This window comes from Papio anubis, chromosome 18 (genome assembly GCF_008728515.1).
Source record: "Papio anubis isolate 15944 chromosome 18, Panubis1.0, whole genome shotgun sequence".
NCBI lineage: Eukaryota > Metazoa > Chordata > Mammalia > Primates > Cercopithecidae > Papio > Papio anubis.
Window position 1 is genome coordinate 16298728 of NC_044993.1, and position 18536 is coordinate 16317263.

The window sequence follows — 18536 nt, forward strand, 5'->3', positions numbered from 1 at the left end:
CCGAGCTAGGCCTAAGAGGTCTCTGGAGTATTCATCCTGTCCCAGTCCATGGGACACGCAAAATGGGTAGAATGAAAGCAGGAATCAAAGTAGAGCGAACCAATTGAATGGCAAGACCCTACTCTCTGTGGTCTGGATGGAATGCCCAGGCCCCTGCTGTCAGAGCCAGGGTGGTGTGGAAAGTGACAGGCAAGCTTCTCTGCTTTAGGTGGCGGCAACAAAAGGGGACATTTCAGGTGATGGCACAGTTCTGTATTTGATAGTGGTGATTGAGCTCCATATTCTTGTCATAGAACTGCACACCAGGGAGTACATGTAAATTTAAAATATATTTTAAATTCAAGAAGAACATTCCCAATGACAGAATTTCTAAGCTGTACAGACAGATGGGAGAAATAGATTATAGCAATAAAAGTGGTGACGAAGTACAAATACCTTTAAAAGGCGGTCTAGGAGCTCAGATCCGCTTTTCACATTGGGGTCTGGGTCGGCCGCCAGCTGCAAGAGGCACAGAGAGGGGAGGGACACAGAGGCGAGGGTCACGGTCGGATGCAACACCAGGGATTTCCTGTAAACCTGCAGCCGGGGCCTTGGTGCAGCCCGGAACATCCACCAGGCTCCCCTTTCAGTGAACACATTTGAGAAGGGCTGGGAAAGTGGGAGTGGGGACAGTGGAGTCGGTCGATGAGCAGATTCAGGAAATACCCTTCTGTTCAGGGACTTCTCCTATGACCCGCTGGGGTTCCTATTCCCTGTCGTGACTGGGTCACGGGGCCGCTTCCCATCAGCCTTCCCCAGGGGTTTCCAATCTTCAAGCGCTGGGTCCTCGTTCCACTCCTGGAGGAGGGGACAGGGTAGCTGCGAGGCTGATACTCTAGAAACTTCCATGGCATTCTGCAGGGGCAGCAGCATTGCAGGGCTGCTCTGCGCCTGGGAGGAGAACTCCACCAGGCTGCGAGAGGCATGGAGGAGAGCATGAGCTTTTTCTGGGGCACTTATGAGCTAGACTAAGCGTGGCCCTCCCTACAGGGGAAGTATGGTCTGGGTGACGGCTTCAGCACCATCTCCTTCCACCAGGGAGGCGAGTGTTTCACAGACTATCAGCTTCTCCCCTCTACTGTGTGACAGACTGATACTTACATCAAATGCCATCAAAATGAATTAAAAGAGAAATGAAAAAAGGTATAAACGCAAATCCATTAAAAATGATTAGATTCAATAGACAATAAGTGTCCCTTGCAGCCACATGCTTGTTTCCTCTGCCTGCATCTGGGAAAAGGGGTCCAGTGTTCCAGAAGGTCAAGTGAAGTGGGTGAACCAAGCGCAGCCCAGCGAGGAGGAGGAGGAGGGCGGTTACCTTGCTCAGCCCGTCAAAGAGAACGTTGAAGTGAGGCAGCACAGCGCCCCGGGCCACCTTGACGATGTTGTAGAGGGCCTCGCAGGCATAGTAGCGCAGTCTGCTGTCTGCATCATTGAAGCAGGTCAGCACTGGCTCGATCAGCTCCTTCAGGTAGAGTCCTGAGTCCTACGAGGGGGCAGGAGGAATAGAAGACAGATCAGAATGGGTCAGAGCCCAGGCCCTGCAGCCTGCAGTGCCAGCTGACATCCCACCTCCCTTGGAGGTGCTCAGGCCTTTGTGCCAGAGCTGGACTCAAAGACCCTTCCCAAGTCTGCTACCCAGGAGAGGGCCCACGCCTAGGGGACCAGGCTGCCAGGCCGCAAAGCCAGACTTGCTGGTCTCAGGTGTGGACAGAGCGGTAATAAAACACAGGTCTGCAATGCCCTGCTGGGTCTTGAGAGGGAGGGCATCTGGATGGCTTGGTTAGCGTCAAGGCCGGGACTGGTATGTCTGTTCCTTGAGTGAAAGGCCCACCTTGCCCAGTGCGATGGAGCAGGCGGCCAGGCCGATGAGGCCCCCTTTCCGGCTGTGGGGGTGCTGAGACAGGGCAAACTCCTGGGACAGGGTCTGGATCACATGCTTGATTTGCACGGTATTGTTCTGGGCCACGAACTCCCGGACCAGCCTGGAGAGAGAGGAGAGAGGGGCTGTGGAAATCAGGCTACCTCTGCTGTGGCCTCCAGGGCCTGGGGCTGCAATGAGGAAGGGAGATGACCTGTTTGGAAAGAGGAATTGGGAGATGGGCGTCTCAGGGCAGGTCTCAGTTCTGTTGCTGGCTGAGCCATGGTTGTTTCCCTATTCTGGGTCTCAGTTTCCCTTTGTGTACAATAGAATAAGGAACAGTGGTGCTAGCTCACTTCTGGGAATCTCAGAGAATGCAAATGAATGTGTCATTGGGACCAAAAAAGTACAATGCATCATCAGTTGATCAACTGTCTTTATTCAACACTTACTCAGCTTTCCATCCGTGCATCTCAGAAACCCTCTGCGTCTGAGCTACTATTTCTAGGGACGTTGCTGGGACACAGGCCCCAGCGTAATGGGTAAGATTCACGTGCAAACAAATAGTTGTAGCAAAGTGGCGCCAGTGATATCACAGAAGCAAGAAAATGCAATGAGCTCTGTCTCCTCGGGCCGTCCGGGAGGGCTACAGGGAGGTGCCAGTTGAGTCAGATCTTAAAAACAGTAACAGGCACTTTCCAGGTAAAGAAAGGAAGGCAGGGCACCTCGGGCATAGGGAAGAACCAGGCCAAGGCCACGCAAGCTGACATGGCATATCTGGGATGGGACGAGGGTTCCAGCGTGTGGAAGGAGTGGCTAGAGACAGGTACGGAAATGATGAGCTGGTGGAAGTTTTCCAGCAAGGGATGACACGCTCAGCCCCATGTTCCAACTGGACATCGCCGGTGGTGGCTTGGAGAAGCAGGGCTGGGGCAGGCATGGGTTTGACGGGAGACTGATGCTGGGGACGTTCAGGAGAGCACTGTAGCTATGGGGTGAGGAGGTCCTGAAATGTGACTGAGGCAGTCGGAAAGAGCAGCGGGGAATGTTTCTAGAATTAAATGGAAAAGCATTAATAGCTGATACAAGAGGGGAGAGGAGGGTAGGGTAGACGGTGTCCCCAAGGTGTCTCCCTGGGCAGTGACGCTGGCGGGGAGAGGAGCAGGTCGGAGGGAGGCTGCCTGTGTGGGAGGGAGCGGCTGCTGGTCACCCAGGGAGGATGACTCCCCAGGCAGGCTCTGCCCCGAGTGCTGGAGCTGAGGGTGGCCTGACCCCACGATAGACTAGTCTGTTTTCAGAGCCCCATGGACACGAAGGCCAGGCCTCTGCCCTCCCAAAGCTCACAGCATCTCTGGGGCGACAGGTCTCACATGGCATGTGGTGGCAGGATGCCCCAGATCACTGATGTAGAAGAGGCAGCTGGGGTGGTCAGGGAAGTTTGCCTGGAAGTGGGATGGAGCTGGATCTTGAAGGAGGCAGAAGGGAAAGAAACGGGCCTTCCTGGCAAAAGGAGTCCTGTTAGCAGAGGTGAGGATGCGGAAGTAGGCACCCTTGTCTGGGGCCCCAGAGAACAGAACAGCAGCGGGATGGGCTGCTGGTGGTAACCTGGGAATCCCCAGTTAGAAGAATAGATTTCATGTACCAGGGAGCTGGGCGTATGAAAGGCTGTCTTAAGGAGCCTGGAGATGCTTGCGAGATGAGGACAGGAGGCATGAGGGATGACACTGGTGGAGCCACTGAAGGTGGAAAAACGGCAGTCTAGAGACTTCAGACTTGAAAAAGTAACTGCAGGCACTCTCCCTCCTTGCTTTGCATCCAATCATGGCAGTTATCTTGCTCACCTGTTCCACAAATGGGGTCTCAAGTTGACTTGAAGAATTTTAAGAATAATCATGTCCAAAAGGTGTCCATTAGTCTGTGTGGTTCCAGCTCAGGCACTTTCTACTAATCAGAGCTAGGACTTTCTAGTAATTAAAACCAAATGTGCTGTCCTGTGAGACAGTGAGCACTCCTGCAAAAAGGCTGTTCAAAGAGGGACCAGGCAGTGGTTTCATAAAGATTTAATACAGCCAATCACATGGAGCACCCATCATGCACCAGGCACTGTTCACGCAAGAGGTGACAAAATAGGTCTCGCTCTGGGCTGGTGGACGTTGGAGAGGAGATGGGTGCTTCAGGAAGGAGCTGTACAAGTGGCCTGTGAGTTGCCCCTTGCTTTGATCTTTATGGGGATGGGACTGTGGATGAACCCACGGCCTCTGGACAGAAGGTGAACTCCAGTTCATAGGCCCCAACTCTCAAAGCAGTGTACTAAGGCGGGGCAAGGATGGTTCTACATCAACTTGTCTGGTCTCCCAAACTGGACAAACCAGCCAGGTGAGACCCAATCATCTGTCAGAGTGCCTAAGTATTGACAGAGACAGCCCCTTGCCAAATGCCCTGCAGATGCTCTAACAAACAGCTGGAGCATTGGTGGTTCAGTGGTAGAATTCTCGCCTGCCACGCGGGAGGCCCGGGTTCGATTCCCGGCCAATGCAATGCAGAGTTGCTTTTCCTGCCTTTTCCTGGCCAGTTTTCCTCACAGAGACATCCTGCTAGAGGAGCCAGTCAGTCTCTCCAACTACACGAGACCTGCAGCAGCCAAGGGTGCCCACAAATCTGGAACCACACTTCCCTGCTACATGTGCACATGCGAGCTGCTGGGTTCTCCAGAGAAGTACTCTCTATGGCTGTGGAGCCATGAACTTGATGCCTGCACCTTAAGGGGACTCCTGTTGTGCTGTCCTCAGCCTTGGCCAGTCTTCCACAGGAAGCTGGCATGAAACCTGAGAACAGTAACACAGTTTAACACAAGACTAAAGGCAGAATGTGGTGGGAGGACTCAAACAGCAGAGGGGAAAAAGTCCCCCAAAGTTTTAATATACTTTTGCTACCAAGAAAGACTCAAGCTTTGGTTTCTGTTGCAAGGTCTGAAGGCAAATCAACTGGACACGCACACGTACACCCTCCTGCTTCCTGCCTTCTCCCTCCTTTTCTGCAGCCTGAGCGCTCCATTCCTGCAACTGTGCTGATGTGGCAGCATCAGAGACTGGCTTCATAGTCTATGAATCAACTTACACGCAAGGAGGCACAGGAATGGGGTTAAAGGGAGGTGCACACACAGCTGCTAACATCTGGGTATGGGTGGTTCAGTGGTAGAATTCTCGCCTGCCACGCGGGAGGCCTGGGTTTGTTTCCCGGCCAATGCAGCAGCAGAGCTTTTATTAATCCTAAGAGACTGAATTTGGGCTTTCACACTGCCTAAAGAATTTATAAATCCACTCTGAGAACTGAGAATGACTTGTTTCTAGTTGGATTTCAAATGTCTTTGATGAAAACACTTATTTTCCTAAATTGTGCAAAGATCTAGAACCTGGTCTGCTCGTTCTTGAAGAGTCCAGGATGTGGGATGCACCAAGGCCCGCTAGAGCCGCTGTGCCTCCCCACGCCTGCCCAGACAGCCTGCCCAGACAGCCTCCCCACGCCTGCCCAGACAGCCAGGACATGTTTCCGCTTGGTACAAGTTACAGCGCCACTAGGAGTGGGAGTGGGGACATCCTCGAGGCTTCAGCAAAGGGTCCAAAGGAAAGCCAACCTGCACGGCAGCGCAGGCCACCCTGAAGCCACCTCCTCTCCTGTCTCCCTGTTTCAGGTCACAAACATTCCCCGAGCAACTGGAGAGGGGACTCCTGTGTGGCAGCCAGTAGATGAGAGCTATTCCCTGCCCCCAAGGAGCTCTCTGCCGGGGTGGGAAGAGGGCTTAAGGAATACTGTGCAAACAGAAAAAACACTTGGTCAGAAGAGTATGAGGTGAGCCGGGGCAGGCTGGAAAGACAGCGATCGGTGTCTGCCAGGCAGGGATGTACTAGGGCTCTATAAGGGTCAGCATTGCAGATGGGTTTTGAAGGATGAGTAGGTGTTCGTTCTGGAGCTGGTGAGGATGAGGCTGAACAAAGGCTCAGAAGAAAGAGAAGCAGACATTTGATTTGGCAGAAACAAAAGCCACAGGTGACAGGGTTGGAAAAGTTGCTCCCAGTCATGCAGCGAGGGACCCTGGACACTTGGCAAAGGGACTGGCATTTAGCCCCGGTGGATGTGAGGAGCTACAGAAGGCCATGAGCTCGCGAGTGGTGTGAACTTGAGGAAGGGCAGTCTGCACCAGCGGGTGGTATGGGTTTGAATGGCATGTAGGAAGCTTTGAAGTGTATGAGGAAAGTGGCTCTGATGTCGGAGTGACAGCCTGCAAGAGTAATAGGGCCTCCTGAGGGAGGAGACGGGAAAGGTGGATTTCTGTGCTCAGCATTCCCTCCCCACCCCTCATCTTCACAAAGAGCAAATGTGTCCCTGCTTGGCACCAGCTGGAAGGCCTCCCCCACCAGAGTCCCACTAGGACTCAATTCAGAGCACCCCAGGCCACTACAAAAATGACAGCCCATTCAGGCCCTGTGGCCCCAGGAACTCCAAGTTTCTACTGTCTCCACCCCTGCACTTAAGGGTAGAATATTCTTCATCTCCGGGAAAACAGGCGTCAGGCAGACAATGGCTGGAGGGAAACCCATGGAACCTGTCCTCACCAGTATGTCAGCCTGGAGAGCACCGGGTCTGGGGTCAACCCTGGGCCACTGGCAGGAAGAATCTGTTCCACGAATCAAGCCCACCCTCCTTATCTGACACTTGGGACAAGCAAAACAGGGACAGGCCGACCTCTGCAGCCTTCCTGCCGGGCTCCCAGCACAGCCTTCTACTCCCGCCAGGCCTGCCTTCTTACTGCGCCCTGCCTGGCCCACTGCTGCACCTCCCATCTACCCACTCTCTAGAAAAGCTCCTGGTCCCTTCTACATTCTACCCAGTCCTCAAAGTTCAGCTCAAATCCAACCCCCTGCCTTTCCTGATGATCCCACGAAGTGAGTGCAGAAGGACTCAGGACCCCTCATTCTGTGCCCAGCAAACGTGCTGTGGAATGTCAGCAGGTAAATTCCTTCTAATTCCTTCTCATGCGTGATTCCTACCTCCACAACTTTTTTTTTTCTCCTTTGAGACAGAGTCTCGCTCTGTGGCCCAGGCTGGAGTGCAGTGGCGTGATATTAGCTCACTGCAGCCTCTGCCTCTTGGGTTTAAGCAATCCTCCTGCCTCAGCCTCCTGAGTAGCTGGAATCACAGGCGCCTGCCATCATGCCTGGCTAATTTTTTCTATTTTTAGTAGAGATGGGGTTTCACCATGTTGGCCAGGCTAGTCTCAAGCTCCTGGCCTCTAGTGATCCATCCACCTTGGCCTCCGGAAGTGCTGGGATTATAGGCGTGAGCCACCATGCCTGCCCCTCCACAAGTTCTTGAAAAAGTACTTGAGGACTGGCACTATGCATCTGCATCTCTAGCACTAGGCCTCTCTCCGAGTCCAGAACTTTGCGTGCAGTAGGTGGGTAAACACTTGTCAAGACTGGCAGAGGTGACAGGCAGCTTGAGCTGCAGGGAAAACCTGGGGCAAAACCCCACACTGCCACATTGGTGACATGGGAGTGCTTTGCAAACCCAAACCTAACCTGCGGGTTAATCAATATCGCATTTGGACGGTCCTCGCCCTCTTCTCTTATAGTCCAGGTTAGCAGGACCAAAAGGCACTATTACTAGGACCCGAAAATGCACACCAAGAAAGGCTCAGGTCACGAGGGCTGTGGCTAGTGGTCGGGGAAAGGTGCACAGGCTTGGATGATGCCTGAAGGGCAGCTGAAGGCGTGCTCTAACCCCTCACTAGGTGCTCCAGAACTGCCCTAGTCAGCCTGCCTGTGGTGTGGTCTCTACTTCACAAGGCAAGTGCAGAGACAAAAAAAGCAACTACAAGGGGAAGCAGAGTAAGTGAAGTTGAAAACCTGGGCATTCCCAGTTCCAGGTTTAGTGTCTCTTCAAAAGACCACACTATCCCTCCTTTCATCTACAGGTTGCCAGCCAGAGGTGGGGGTTCTGAGGCTGAACTAGCTTTGAAGTTAGTATCTGGCCCAGAAACTCTCACGATCACAAATCCCCGGAGACCTTCACTAATGTGAAGGTCATGGACATTGCTGTCTTACACACCAGAGGACAGAATCCACTTCTTCCTGGTTTCCTCCAAAAAGTTCTGAAGAACCCTGGCTGCAGAGGTATCCTCTAGACACTGCTCAGAGCCTGGGTTCTCAGCTGGCCAGTGGCATTGCAGGATGGCAGCAACAACCATGCCCCAGAAGATACAAGCCCCAAGCGGGGCTAGCGTCAAGCTCTTGACGTCACCCTCCATCTCTCAAAGACTGCCACACCGACTACCCACTCCCCGATAGGAGACGCAGCCACGGACGGTGCAAGACACATCTGGACTTTCACGAGCCACGGGAGAGCCTGGGGCCACCCTACACAGCCACAGGACCCTTAGCTTAACTCTGTACCACAGAACGGTGACGGTCACAGGAGACTGTCACAGGTCATACGAGGACGACTGAGTTGACCACTTCCTAAGCACTCATACTCTGCTGAGTATTCCAGGGGCCAATTATTCCTTAGGACACCTCCTTCTGTAGCTATTATTATTTCACTCCCATCTTCCGGATCTGAAACAGTCATAGAGAAATCAAGCCCCTTTCCTAGGGTCACGGAAGGTCTGAACCCTTGACTTCTACCAAGTCCATATCCTTTCAACTATGTCACAGTCCCTCCCTCCCATCTCCCTAAGCCACTTCAGCTGCAAACCAATTGTACCGAATTACAGATGGCAATTCCCTTGTGCAGAACTAAGGCCCCCAAGAGAAATGTAGCTTTCTCTACACACTTCCCCACAGTGCTCGGTCATCGTCAAGGCATTCCTCCCACACACAGGGAGTACAGATGAGGCGCCTACTTGAGATGTTTTGAAATGAGGCTCTAGCGCTGGTCTTCTGTGAACGTAGGAAGAGAGTAAGTAACCATCAGCTGAGCACTTACTACTTGCCAGGCAATGTGCTGCATGCTTTACACACAGGGTCTAATTGAAACCTTAAAAGTACCATTATACCCATTTTACAGTCTGTAGAAACTGAGGCTCAGAGAAGTAAGAAACATACACAAAGTCATGCAAGTTGTAGATGATGGATTTTAAAATCCAATCTAGGCTTTTCTAACCCCAAGATCTAAAACGTCATCCATTATGTTACACTAGCCCCTCCCCAAACAGCACAGCTACTACCAGTTGGGTGCCCACTGTGTGCCAGGCACGTTGCATTTGTGATTTCGTTTAACTGCAATCCCATGCCATTTGGTGATGGCCCCATGTCCCAACCTCTGTCCTAGGTGGCAGAGGTTTTAGCCACTGAACTCAGGTTCCCATGTGTTCAGAGGGAATATCCTCAGCTGAAGGTGGGTTGATCATGACAATGACTTCAGAGGGCTTTTAGAGAATTAGATAATCACATTCTGTGCTCAGTACTGCACATGCTCAAGTAACAGTATTAGTGCAAAGTCAGAATCAGAGACAAGCTGCGATCTTATACACACCACACGAGGTTGTGTTCATTCCATAAACGTCGGCTGGGCACCCACTATGCTCCTGGCTCCAAGACGGATGTAAAGATAAACCCACAGGTGACATTTATTCCTGGGATGTGAAACTTTCCGCATGGACTTGGGGCTGCTGCCTTTTCCCCCCCGCAAGTCTAACCATCCATCCCAGTTCTCGCTGCAACACACCACACTCAGATGGCATATCCAGGCAGCAGCGTCCTGAAGAGGATCTAGGTCAACATCTCGGCCAGTTGCTTTGCCGAGTGTTTAAGTAATTTGGTTTCTACTTGTTAACCAGTCTCCAAAACTGAATGGGAAAGCGGAACATGCGTCCCTGAGGAAGGGCTCATGACCTTCTCTGAAAAGGCCTAGGAATGAACTGGTAAGAAATGAGCAGATACGATGTAGGAACGAGCACGTACTGAGCATACAGTGGATCCAACCAGTGGAAAAAACTACAAAGGAGAAGCAAGAGTTGGTGACAGCAGGAGGCTTGTTGCGATCTCGGGTGACAGTAGTTGTGACCACTGAATAACTGCTTCCCTCAGACTGTAACAAAACAGCACTAATTTAAAAATTGGGACACAATTCACATGCCATAAATTCACTATTTTAGAGTGCAGGTGTCAGCAGTCTTTTGTATATTCACAAAGTTGTGCAACCATCACCATCATCAATTGTAGAACATTTTTTTTACCATTCCCAAAAGAAACCCTGCACCCACTGGCAGTCACTCCCCATTCCCCCGAATCTCTTCCCCCAAGCCCTAGGCAACCCCGAGTCTACTTTCTGTTTCTACAGATTTGCCTATTCTGGCCATTTTATTTAAATAGAATCATACAATATGTGGCCTTTTACGGTTGGCTTCTTTCACTTAGCATAATGTTTTCAAGGGGCTATTTTTTTTTTAGATAAGAAAACTGAGGCACAGAGAGGTTAAACCAGAGATCACAAACTCAGATGCTCACAGGGGCCAGGCAGGAGATATAGGGGAAAGCCCAGGAGGTAAAACAGGCTCTGGTTAATCTGCCAACAGGTGGCAAAGCTCCCGCCAATTTGCTTTGCAGGAATGCGGGCCACATCTCCCAAGTCTATAAGATAATCCAGAAACCTGAATTTCACTGTGAAATTTCTCAATTTAAAATACTTTGTGATTCAGGCCAAACCAAACAGGTCTGTGTGTAAGTCACAGCTCCTAGGGGCCAGCCTGTGACCCTGGGATTAAACAATTTAAACAGGGTCCTACTGCTGATAAACAGCCAAGCTAGGTGGAATTCTGACCTGCACTCCAAAATTTACCTTGAGTCACTGGGTAATAAAAACAGTTATGTGTCATATAAGGACATTTTGGTCAACAACAGACTGCATATTCCACAGTGGTCCCGTAAGATGATAATATTGTATTTTTACTATACTATTTCTATGTTCAGATACACTGGGGTACACACATACCACTGTGTTACAATTGCCTAAGTACTCAGCAGTCACATGCTGTGCAGGTTTGTAGACTAGGGACAATAGGCTCGACCATACGGCCTAGTGTGTGGCAGGCTGCACCATCTAGGTTTGTGTGAGTAACTCTATGTTGTTCACACAATGATGAAACTGCCCAACACCACACTTCTCAGAATGCATCCCCCTTGAAGCGACACAGGACTCTGGCACCTTCCCCACAGAGGTGGTAGGCTCCAAAGAACCAGGTCAACCTTTACCTGTTCAACTTTCACCTGTTCACAGAGCTCCAGGGACTCGCCTCCCCCACAGCCAGCAGGCAGGGAGGCATGATTCAGGAGCTCTGCTCCAAGCAGCCCTCCCTGGGGCTTTGGGCTCTCAGGGGGCATGGCCTGGGCCACCTAGCAGGGCATGTACGTATGCTGGCTTCTGAACTCCAAGTTCAAAGACAAGATCAGGTGCATTCAGGGAGGTAGGACCACAGACGGAACTCAAAGCTCAGGACCACTAGAGATGTGACCATGAGTGGCGCTGTCTCTCCCAGCCAGCAGTGAGACAGTGGGGGCCCTGCCTCCACGACGCCTTGCAAAGTGAACACCCACCACACTGATCTGAGTGCCTGCTAGCATTTCTCCCCAACGTCAGACTCCTCTGGGAAGACAGCCTAGCATCTTCCCACCCTTTTCATTACGACTGATCAATGACTATATTAAAACTGAAAACCACAAAACCTGCAACAGCCATGATAAAAATGCTAACCTGACTGCCTTATCTTATAGGAAATTGTGTGGTCCTGTGGGAACAAGAAGGTAGGGGCAAAAGTTCTCCAGGACTTTGCACAACTGTCTCCCAACATTTAGCCAGTTAGTGTGGTCACTTAACACCACACTGGTGGTCTCAAGATTCTGGATCCGGGGGTCCTTCAGTTGAGGCAAGCATCCATCTCTCTGCATTTTTAGTGCCTGAGAGGCCTGTCATCATGATACAATCCCCTCTTATTAGTGGTTTTAACTCCTCACTGGAACACCATAGGCAGGACTGGCTCTGTCACCTGAGCTCTGGAGAACTCAAAGTGGCAGCTAAAACCACTGTGGAGAATTTCAAGTATGAAATTCCTTTTATTCTAAGTATGACCCCTTTTTGGTAGGGAAAACCAGTCATGCAGTGGGAACGTCTTCTGAGACACATGAACCTGAGTTTTCTAGCTAGGTTCTAGCTATGAAACCATGGGAAGATTACTTAACCTCAGCGAGCCTGTTTCCTCACCTGTGAAACGGTGTAACACCACCACGTTCACAGGGCACCCATGCAAAATAAATGAGATGAGGGGTATACGATGGCCAAATAAAAGGAAGCTTTTCTATATCCTCCCAACCATCCAAAATGGGGCAGACAGCACTTTATATACGTGCACTCTCAGGCTTCACTATGATCACTGTGATAGTCTGAACAGTCCCTCAACCCCCAGATTCATATATTGAAGTTCTGATGCACAGTGTGATTGGATTTGGAGAGAGGGCCTATAAGGAAGTAATTAAGGTTAAAAGAGGTCGTAAGGGTGGGGCCCTTGATTCTATAGGATCAGTGTCCTCATAAGAGGAGACACCAGGCTGGGGCAGTGGCTCATGCCTGTAATCTCAGCGATTGCTTGAGGCCAGGAGTTCAAGACTAGCCGGGTATGGGGGTGTGTGCCTGTAGTCCCAGCTACTTGGGAGGCTGAGGTGGGAGAATAGCTTGAGCCCAGTTCAAGGCCGTGGTGGGCTATGATTGCACCACTGCACTCCAGCCTAGGTGACGGGGTGAGACCCTGTCTCCAAAAGAAAAAAAAAAAAAAGAGAGAGAGACACTAGAGCTACCACCTCACCCTCCCTATCCAAAAGAAGAGGTCAAGTGAACACATATCACACATGTGAGAAGGCAGTTGCCTAGAAGCTAAAAGAAGCCTCAGGATGAAACCTACCTTACAGGCATCCTGCTCTTGGATTTCCCAGCCCCCAGAACTGTAAGAAATACATTTCTGTTGTTTAAACCATCTAGTCTGTGGTATTTTGCTATGGCAGCTCCAGCAGACTAATACAACGTATTCTATCCTCTGGAGCTTTAATCAAACCTTACCATGATGGCTGCCCTCAGGCCAACAAAGACGCTGCGGGTTAACTATTTGATCTGGGAAAGCCAGGGGCAAACCTGATGAGCGGTTAGTGCTTCAGCCTTCTACTAACACCTGCCAAGTGCTGGCAAGCACTGAGCTTACAAAGATGATATGAAGGCATGGATCCTGCAGGAAGCTCACAGTCTGGCCAGGGTGGTAGATTTAGAACAATGACAGTAGAGTTGTACTCGTTTTCTATTTGCTACAGTAATAATTACCACAAATTTCGTGGCTTAGAATAATATAAATTGGTCAGGCATCCTGGCTCATGCCTGTAATCCCAGCACTTTGGGAGGCTGAGTGGGAGGCTTGTTTCAGCCTAGAAGTTCAAGACCAGCCTGGGCAACATAGTGAGAACCAACCTCTATAGAAGAAATTAAAAAATTAAAAAAATTCACAAACAACGCATGTATTACTATGGGTCTTACTGAGCTAAAATCAAGATGTTGGCAGGCTATGTTATTTTCCGGAACTCTAGGGGAAAATCCATTTTCTTGCCAGCTTCTAGAGGCTGCCAGCATTCCTTGACTGGTGGTTCCCTTCCATCTTCTTTTTTTTTTTTTTTTTTTTGAGACGGAGTCTTGCTCTGTCGCCCAGGCTGGGGTGCAGTGGCCGGATCTCAGCTCACTGCAAGCTCCGCCTCCCGGGTTTACGCCATTCTCCTACCTCAGCCTCCCGAGTAGCTGGGACTACAGGCGCCCACCAACCCGCCCGGCTAGTTTTTTTGCATTTTTTAGTAGAGACGGGGTTTCACTGTGTTAGCCAGGATGGTCTCGATCTCCTGACCTTGTGATCCGCCCGTCTCGGCCTCCCAAAGTGCTGGGATTACAGGCTTGAGCCACCGCGCCCGGCCTCCCTTCCATCTTCAAAGCCAGTGATGACAGGGTAAGTTTTCTCACATCACATCACTCTGACACTGACTCTCCTGGTTAGGGTTACATCGGGCCCACCTCGATAATCCAGGATAATCTCTCTATTTTAAGGTTAGTGAGTAGCAATCTTAATTCCCCCTTGCCATGTAACATAACATATTCACAGCCTCCAGGGATTAGCATGGGGCAAATATGGGAGGCTATCATTCCCCCTACCAAAAAGTGGTAAGAGCAGTACTGACAGATGACAACTATGTGATATACATATGTTAGAAATAATTAGGGCAATTATATAACAATTATCTCTCTCTATATATATAGTTTATAACAATTGCAATGTGCCCACTACTACACTAAGTACTTGATATGGTTGGATCTGTGTCCCCACCAAATCTCTTGTTGAACTGGTGTTTCCAGTGTTGGAGATGGGGCCTGGTGGGAGGTGGCTGGATCATAGGGGTGGATTTCTCCCGTGATGACGAATGGCCTAGCACCATCTTCTTGGTGCTGTTCTTGTGACAGTGAGTGTGTTCTCAAGAGAGCTGGTTGTTTAAAAGTGTGCAGCACCTCCCTGCTCCATCTCTTTTGCTCCTGCTTCTGCTCCCGCCATGTGAGACGCCTTGCTCCCTCTTTGCTCTCCATCACGACTGGAAGCATCCTGAGGCCCCAGAAGCAGAAGCTGCGATGCTTCCTATACAGCTTGCAGAACCGTGAGCCAAATAAATCTCTTTTTTCATAAATTACCCAGTCTCAGGTATTTGTTTATAGCCGTGCAAGAACAGACTAATAGAGCACTTTGCAACATTAGCTCAAACAAGTCTATGCATATTATTATTATTCTCATTTTACAGATGAAGAAATGGAGGCACAGAGGTTAATTAGCTTGCTCAGGGTCACCTAGTGAGTAAATGGGAGCCTGGACCCCAGTTCCACAGCCTACTCTTAAACACCATGCCACGCAGCCTCTCAGGAAATAGGGTATCTTAAAGGGGCCACTTACCTAAGAACAGGACTAAGCACTTTTATTTAGGAAGCACATGAACTGACTCATTTACACTACACAGATAACTGCCAATATTCGGACTCTTCTTTTATTGGGCATCTGCAGTCTGATTAATGAGAGATTAATTAATAGTCTGTGTTTGTTGCGGGTCACTTTGACCAGGCCAAATGAAGAATATATTAAAACATACAATATCCTATGTGTACCTGACACAGAGAAAGTGCTCAGACACGAAAAATGCTGGTGAAGCACAGATAAATCAGTATCTGTCTCTAGGTAATTTGTGAAACACACATTCTGAGGAAGGCATCAAACTAACCAGCCATTCTTCATTCTAAGCACGACTGGAGAAGGCTGGAAACAGATGAGCGGGTCTTTGAGGCCAGTGCTTCTCAAACTTTAATGTGCACACAGATCACCCAGGGATCTTGTTAAAATGCAGATTCTGATTCCATAGGTCTGGAGAACCTCTAACAAGCTCCCAGATGATCCTGATGCTGCTGTCTGTAGGTCATGCTTTTGAGCAGCAAGGTCCTGAGCCTGCAATGTTATTTTTCCACCGAAAATGTATGGTCATTCATTTATTTGGACACCAACTGTCAAGTGCTGCCAGGCTAGGTGCTAAGGATAAATAAAACAGATACATAAACAGAACTCTCTGCTCTTAAGGAGTTCACAGTCCAGTTAAGGCACTGGTGAATTTCTCTAAATTCCACAAATCCAGGGCGATGTCCAATACAAAATGAACTCTATCAAAGACAAAACCCTTACAGAACTGTCTGCAGAGTGAGAACAGATACACAGGTTGTGCTGGAAGCAACAATAATATTAAGATGAACACCTACCTCTTCAAGGACTCAACAGATGACTCAAGCTATAATAAAACCAGATATTCCCGAGAAGCAGAGTGGGTGAGGGACAAAACTAGGTGTCAAGGCAACTTCAAAGCCAACAAAACTCCATGGACACGGAACCATGTCTATATATCATCTCTGGATCCCTCTATTCAGTATGGCAATGTGCAGTAAGACTTGCTAGCATTCGTGACAGTCAGGTATAAACAAAAAGCTATATAAAAAGAGCAGTCAAGAAAGTGGTGTCCCATGACAGAAGCAGCTAGATGGCTGTGGACATATTGAGCATGAGAGCTGAATGGAGGCGGGGTGGGGGGTTTCTTATCAAGGTCCAAATCCTTTAGTCGAGGAGGAAACTAAAATCCAAAGCAACACTTGGATTACAAGCAGCAGTTCTCAACTGGGGCAATTTTGCTCCTTCAGGGGACATCTGGCAATGTCTGAAGACATTTTTGATTGTTACAACAGATGAAGTGCTACTGGCACCCAGTGAAAAGAGGTCAGAGACGCTGCTAAAAATCTTGCAAGACACAGGATAGCCCACTACAACCAAAAATCATCTGTTCCAAAATGTGAATGGTGCAGAGGCTGAGAAACCCTGAGTTAAGGAATTTGCCCCAGGTTAAAGAATGAATGTCACACCATAGAACAGATTAGAGCAGTCCAACAGAGCATTCTGCAATGATGGAAACAGTCTATAATCTGTGCTGCCCAATATAGTAGCCAATAGCTACACGTGGCTATTGAACACTTGAAATATGGGTAGTGTGACTGAGAAACTAAAGTTTAATCTTTAATAATTTAAATTTATAATAGCTACACATGGCCAACGGCTACTCTACTGGACAGAACAGAACTACAATCTACCTTTTCTGCCTCCCAGACTGGTATTCTTCCAGTTTCACAGCCTGCTTCTTTCCACTTTTCTGAAATCACTCACTCACTTGACTTTAACACTAAGATTTGACTGGCAGAAAACCACCAAAAGTAAAATAATATTGCAGTTAAAAACCAAAACCAAAACCAAAAAACTTAATAAAACATCCCCAGTTAAACTTTCTTTGTTTTGTACATTGGGAAATAAAGAAAAGATCGCTGTTACACATGCATGTAACAAGACTGCAGAAGCAAGAAAGGTCAAATTATTTCTACTTTCATTTGCAGGGAAGGGTGTTATAACACAGATAAAACAAACAACTCTCTGAGCATTGAGATCACTAGGTTTCCGACCTGATTTCTCTACTTGGTCACTAACAGTCTCCTTCACTTCTCAGAAGCTGGGTAAGAAACCAGGCTGGTCAGCATCACCTGCAAATTCTCCGGCTTCTGACTTCTCTCCCATCACAGAGACAACTCTCTGATTTGCTGGTTTGGGTGGCACCGCACCGAAGACTCACTTTGTGCCATGCACTGTGCAAAGCACTACCCATACATGATGTCACTTCACTCTCACTGCAGCCCTTTGTGGCACCGGGAGGTTAAAAAGCTGGGACCGAATTACACAGCCAGTCAGGAGTAAACGGGGGAGTCCTAGATATGGCTCCCAATCTGCTCTTAATCACTACGCTAAGGTAATGGCCTAAAACCTGGGAAAATAACCCTGGCTAGGAAGGCGTGAGGAGTCCCCCTGAGGAGCAGAGCAGTCAGGGGCTGCATAGCCAGGGAGGGGTCCTTGCGGCTCTTACTTCTCGATCTCCAGCGCTGCCACCTTCCGCTTTTCGTACAGCTTGTCATTGAGGGCGCGCACGATGTTAGGCGTGAGCGGCGCGAAATCCTTCTCGGGGTTCATGGTGGCAGCTCGGGGAGCCTCGCGACTCCTTAGCCCGCGGCTGCCGGGGCCGCGCCGGGGCCAGGGGAGTCTGCGGCTCCGCTCTGTCCCCGGCGCCGGCGCATGGACCACGCCGCTCCGGGCTTGCCTGCCACGCTCCGCCGCCTCGCCCTGGAACCCAGGCCCGGACCCTGCTCCAGCACACCTGACCCTGGCCGCCTAACAACTCTCGCCCGGTACCAGCGGTACTCACGGGACAGCGGCCATGTTACTCGGGTCACATGACTCTATAACACTTCCGCTTTCCGCCGCGAGGACCCGCCCCTCGCCAGCCACGCCCCCACCGCGGCCCTCAGGTGGATTAGCCACGCCCTCGCAAAGCTCCACCTACACCGCGCACGCCATCCCGCTGCGCGCCAGGTAGCTAGAGTGTGATTTCAGACGTGCTTTAATGGGTGTGTAGCTCAACTGATGGCACGTGCTGGGCTTCTGTAGACGTTCGTAAGACCGAATGGGTTCTTGGAGTCTGATTCACTTAACATAATTTATTCAATACTCACCGAATTCACTAGTTCATTCAGTACTTGGCCACTTACCAATTTCCTAGATGCAGATGTTTCCCTAACTGCAGTAACACTGTCATCACTTTCACCATATTCTAGCCACTAGTATTATCTATTTAATATTTTCCTCAAATCAACTCACTTAAATACTTTAAATCTCTTTCAGTTTTGCTTGTGCCCTAAAATCATGAGTTTGAATAGGTATATTTTTTCTAAGACACATCAAAGTAAATTCTCAATTAAAAATGGCACTACCCGTCTACCACCTAAGATCTCAGGTACCAACAGTGTCTGTCACCCACCATTTGGGACTTGGGGTGTATTTACCATGCTCTGATGCCTAGGAGGGCAGGTTACAGACAGACAGGCCCCAGATCTGCTGAGTGCAGGTCTCTAGATGGGTTTCCTGGAAAGCAGCCCCTTCAGATGCTTT

General features: G+C 49.7%; 1 protein-coding gene and 1 non-coding gene across 6 annotated transcripts in view; one reads left to right on the top strand and one right to left on the bottom strand.

Annotated features, from left to right (window-relative positions):
- The window catches only part of VAC14 (VAC14 component of PIKFYVE complex), a 116464-nt gene extending 98630 nt beyond the window's left edge, over positions 1–17834 (bottom strand). For 4 of the 5 annotated variants that reach the window (XR_002519307.2, XM_021932155.2, XM_003917161.4 and 1 more), the window contains exons 1-4: positions 17458–17834; positions 1874–2024; positions 1358–1525; positions 436–498 (exon numbers count right to left, since the gene is read on the bottom strand). Coding sequence is in view for 3 of the 5 variants with exons in the window: in XM_021932155.2 (XP_021787847.1) it covers positions 436–498; positions 1358–1525; positions 1874–2024; positions 17458–17561 (486 nt within the window). In the remaining 2 variants the exon portion in view is untranslated. The remainder of the gene's footprint in view (positions 1–435; positions 499–1357; positions 1526–1873; positions 2025–17457) is intronic. The other variant, XM_031658109.1, reaches the window with a different exon arrangement.
- TRNAG-GCC lies at positions 4367–4437 on the top strand. The gene has a single exon. It is a non-coding gene; the product is annotated as a tRNA-Gly (tRNA).
- Positions 17835–18536: the final 702 nt, after the last annotated feature.